This window comes from Danio rerio, chromosome 22 (assembly GCF_049306965.1).
Source record: "Danio rerio strain Tuebingen ecotype United States chromosome 22, GRCz12tu, whole genome shotgun sequence".
In the NCBI taxonomy this organism is placed as follows: domain Eukaryota; kingdom Metazoa; phylum Chordata; class Actinopteri; order Cypriniformes; family Danionidae; genus Danio; species Danio rerio.
Window position 1 is genome coordinate 19045798 of NC_133197.1, and position 4864 is coordinate 19050661.

Below are 4864 nucleotides of genomic sequence, written 5' to 3' on the forward strand. Positions count from 1 at the left end.
AGCCCACCCTAAATCATCAACAGCCTGCTTTTTTAAGTTTATGAAGCGGCTCCATACAGCACAGAGGTGATCTGCATCAGCGCTGGTTATTGTCAACACTGTGTGAAACTGTGACGAGAAATATCCTTCTTTCATTTTGCTTCTTTGGCAAAATGTGTCTGTAGAAACGTGTGTTTGCATGTGTTACCATCCCAAGAGTTAACAAATATTTGTTGTACATTTAGGGGCCGATCACAAAGCGCACGCCTTTACGTTGCAAAAACGCGCGACGTACCGCGCTGCCTTTTATGGTTGACAAGAAAAAAATAAGCCTCTTTTGTATGTCACTAGAAAACGACTGAATCAGCTGGTGTGCGCGAGTCGAGTTGCTGTCGATGTTATAATTGTAATTTTAATAATATTGTGATATTTAAGTTCTATAAATACAGCTCTGGATAACTTGAAACAGCGACCACAAGTCTCTCCTCAGTCTTTAAAAGTTTATCGTACTCACATTGACAACCCAAACCCCGCTGTCACCTCAACAGAAAGCCTGCAGTGCTTTCATTTGACTGAACAATGAAACAGAGGTAACACACTTTTTCCACTCGAGCACACAGCGCGCAACGGCAAAACTTAAAGCGCGCTGAGCAAGCATAAGCAGAGCGTAAAACACTGGCGGCAGTCAGTAAACCATTAAACAGATGCCCCGTATGCAGCCAAACTTTAAAAATGTATAAAGCATATTTTAATCGTTTAACTGATACCATTCATCGGTTACAAACGCACCCTTTCGGTTATTGCTTAATCAGTTATTTTGAGCATCCCCAACTAAACCGCATGTGCAAGCTCTATTTTTTTTTTCTCTCACGGCCGCACGCCGGAGATCCGGCATGGTGCCGGAATACTTTAAGCCCTGGTAAGATCATGTTTATCACTATAAGAAAACTAAATCAAAATTATATTTTAATTGAACACATCTGATCACATAAGGTACGCACAGAAAAGTCTGTTTAGTGTTGTGAAAAGGCAAAGCTGAATATCTGTGGTTAAACTGCCACCCAGCGGTCAAAAGCTGCTGGCGCATCAAGTACCGCCGTCGCCGCGGTATGAATTGCGGCATAAGGAACACATTGAAGTAGTAACATCTGTACATTACTGTTTTATAGATTAGTGTTTTAAATGTCAAATTTTAATGGAGGAATATGAAATGTCAATGTGCAGAGTACAATACAAAAAAAAAAAATTTTAAAAATTAAAGAGAAATAATGGACCTTTGGCAGTAATGATGGAATATTCAAACCACCCCTACATATGGGCCAGTATCTTCTCTTCCATAACAATCTAAACACTGTCTGATTGTTTCTTTATTTTCTTTAATAAGGCTTCCTATTCCTATCATTGGTTTTAGATATGCCAAAACTTCAACAGCCATAATAAAGCCATTACAAAAGCAGCATATTACCATCTTAAAAAACCAAGCAAGGCTAAGCTGACAAAAAATGCCATTACTGCAACAGACATCTCACCAGCTGTATCCAAAAGAATACATACAGTACATTACATACAGTAGTTGCATCTTATACAAAACTCTGCTGCCCTACTACACGACAAAATCAGGAACCATCCTTGTTTACAACTCTCTTCATATGTTCTACATCAGGGGTCCCCAACCTTTTCACTTTGAAGGCAACATACATTTTATTTTCTTTAATAGGGACAGGGTTGGTCTGTAACAGAAAATTACATGGGCAGGGACTACACGTTTTATTGCTTTTTTTCATTTTGTAGCACAGCTGCTCCCACAAAATAAATGTCCAAAGATAAAGAAATCTTAATGATGGTAATACCAATAATAATACCTACAACAACAACAATAATAAATAAATAAATAAATACATAAGTACATGCAGTTCTCTCCATTTTGCTGCCCTGAGTGTGCTGCCAAATATTTAAAAACACAAGTTTTATGCTACAATTTTTTTTTTTTTTTTGCTGCAACGGTTGTATTAATAAAAAAATGATGTTTTTTTATTTAAGCAAAAATGCAGCCCTGAAGTAAAGAAATACATTTTTTGAACTATTTTTTTTTATTTGCATGTCAATTTAATAAACAAATAAAGTTTCTGTTACAAACATAGAAATGTAAGATTATAATAAATCGAATTCAAAACCGAAAGCTGCATCGCACTCATCAGTAAACTAAATGGAAAATCAATAAGGTTACACATCTCAAGAGGGCTTCTATCATTATTTATAAGTTTTAGTTTCATATTGCATTTAGAATGATCAGTGCACACAAGTTTTAAAATGAGTAAACTTAGTTTAAACTTAGTAAATGTGAGTTTTGTGGCTATGGTGTATACAGAGATTATTATTAAGAGTATTTTATGCGTATTAAGAAACTTCTGACATTAAACGTTCATATGACACCGCCTTTAATATAAAGTGTACTGGATTTAGTGAGAATTTCATTTGGTGTCAGATGGTGTGACTTTCTAAATGACTCATACTTTAATAAAAGCCAATCAAATGAGTCTCATCTATAAAATATAACTCAGGGTGGAACCATGAAAAAATACTGTAAATCTGAATGTCTCCACCCATATTTTCTGTATATTTATAGTGTTTTGTCATTGAGAGCTCACTGAGAGTCTTGATCATGGCCATCATCATCATCTCTCTGCTCCTGCTGGTTTCTCTAGTGCCAGACCTGACCTTCACTGGTGAGACTGACTATACAAATGATGATTTGGGCATTTGTTAAGAATATTAGTTTTAAATGTACAGAGTAATTTGACTAACAACTATTTCTATTGATTAACACCTATTTCTTTCAGCTCGTGTGGGTATAGAGGACGGCACTGAAGCTAAACCTCACTCCAGACCTTACATGGTTTCTCTTCAGAAAAACAGCTGGCATACCTGCGGTGGATTCCTCATTACTGAACAGTTTGTCTTGACTGCTGCACATTGCTGGAAAAAGTAAGAGTTTTGCTTAGTGTGAACTGTGTTGAGTTAAAATCCATTTTGAATGACACATGAGCTGCAGTAGAATCATACAGTGCATCATATGGCAGTGATACAATATGCTTGTTCAACAGAGGTGATGTCATCACTGTTGTGGTTGGTGCCCATGATCTGAGTGGAAATGAAATTTACGACACCTTTAAAGTGACATCCTACATGCGTTATGAAGACTATAAACTGAATTCTGACCGGAATGACATCATGCTTTTGAAGGTATCAACCTATATGTTTTTTTATTCTTTTAAAATTCCGTTTAATTGACCTCATTATTTAGTGCTTTTGCTTAGAAACAAACAAAAAACTGCAGAATAATCATAAAACAATAAGTTGGTAACACTTTACAACATGGGTGTACTAATATGCATAAAATAATTTTTAACTAATGCACAGATAATTATGAGTTAATGTATAATTCATGAAAAAGTAAACATATTAGTAATCTATAAACTGTTAGCCCTAATAGTATATAGCATTAATTAACAAATAGGTTAATTTTCAAAAAACATGCGCTTTCTCTGCAAGTTGTCTACTTTAATTAATCATTTACTAATTATATTATGAATTTGCTTGTTGATGCACATACAAGACTACTTACATATATTACCATTCAGTTAACAGTCCTGTGCCTCAACAAGTAGTCATAACATACTAAAACCTTTTAACTAATAATTAACTGACTGTAAGTGTAAGTACATAACTTTGATGATGGTGTTAATTAACAAATCCTTTTACATCATTAGTTAATTAATATGTTATTAGGGACTTAATACATTATGACTGGTTTAACTAATAACAATGTATTAATTGATTAACGTATGAATCAAATAGAATATTCATTTGGTGCTCATGCAGTTATTATTAGTTAGTTAAGCTCTTAATGGGTTAACTTGAACCTGTGATTATACAGTATGTGCATTAGTTAAACAATATTTAATGCAAATTAATGAACCCCTATTGTAAAGTGTTACCAATAAGTTCATAATTAACAATTGTGTCTTGCATTACAGCTAAATAAAAAAGTCAGACTGAGCAAGAATGTTGGACTGATATCATTACCAAAGAAAGGAGAAGATGTTGAAGCAGATACTCTCTGTAGTGTTGCTGGTTGGGGAATACTTTGGAGAAAAGGCCCAGAGTCTGATCGTCTAAGAGAGGCGGAGACAGTTATAGTGAACAATGCAGAGTGTGAACGCAGATGGGAATCTCTTTATAAGGCCTCAAAGATGATCTGTGCTTATGGCCATGGTGGAACCTGCAATGTACGTATGAAAAATTATTCAAACTTTATGTTAATATTTGAACTAATTTCACTAGTGACGTGTTTATCTGTGTGTTTTAACAGGGGGATTCTGGAGGTCCTTTAGTTTGTGGAAACACTGCTGTTGGTATCACTTCTTTTGGTGACCGATATCTCTGTAATTCACGTTTGCTTCCTGATGTGTATACTAGGATTTCAGCATATCTACCATGGATCCACAACATAACTGGAAATGCTTAATGACTTCATTTAAAAATGATAATAATAATAATAATAATAATAATAATAATAATAATAATAATAATGTTAAGATGTTTTTCTTTTAAATTCCTCCATACTGCAAATCAATCAATAAAAGCATCAAATGGCAAGCATCAATCAGTTGTATTGTCTTTATTGTTGCATCCATTTAAAATTGCAATATGATTACAATATTATGGGGGTCTTTACTATTAGTCAAGCAATTTTTCAGACTACAGAAAAATAAATAGAATATGAAAACTTTTAACAATAATCTGTTGCAATTCACCCTTCCTTAGTTACTGCTGCTACGCATGTCAAGCTTTGGTGCCTGGCACGTCTATAACAATGTGTATG

The 4864-nt window shown here is 34.5% G+C and overlaps 1 protein-coding gene across 1 annotated transcript; it reads left to right on the top strand.

Annotated features, from left to right (window-relative positions):
• The first annotated feature begins 849 nt into the window (after positions 1–849).
• On the top strand, positions 850–4643 carry si:dkey-78l4.1. The gene is made up of 5 exons (XM_003201029.4): positions 850–2705; positions 2820–2964; positions 3084–3222; positions 4017–4268; positions 4352–4643. The coding sequence occupies exons 1-5, from the start codon at positions 2642–2644 to the stop codon at positions 4505–4507; spliced, it is 756 nt and encodes a 251-aa protein (XP_003201077.2). The 5' UTR covers positions 850–2641; the 3' UTR covers positions 4508–4643.
• The last annotated feature ends 221 nt before the right edge of the window (positions 4644–4864 follow it).

What these genes read in the sequence shown, in the direction of transcription:
- si:dkey-78l4.1 (XM_003201029.4), top strand. Translation starts at nt 2,642, where the DNA reads ATGGCCATCATCATCATCTCTCTGCTCCTGCTGGTTTCTCTAGTGCCA. An exon ending in GCCAGACCTGACCTTCACTG is followed by an intron (nt 2,706 to 2,819) that starts GTGAGACTGACT and finishes TATTTCTTTCAG; the next exon opens with CTCGTGTGGGTATAGAGGAC. An exon ending in GCCATGGTGGAACCTGCAAT is followed by an intron (nt 4,269 to 4,351) that starts GTACGTATGAAA and finishes GTGTTTTAACAG; the next exon opens with GGGGATTCTGGAGGTCCTTT.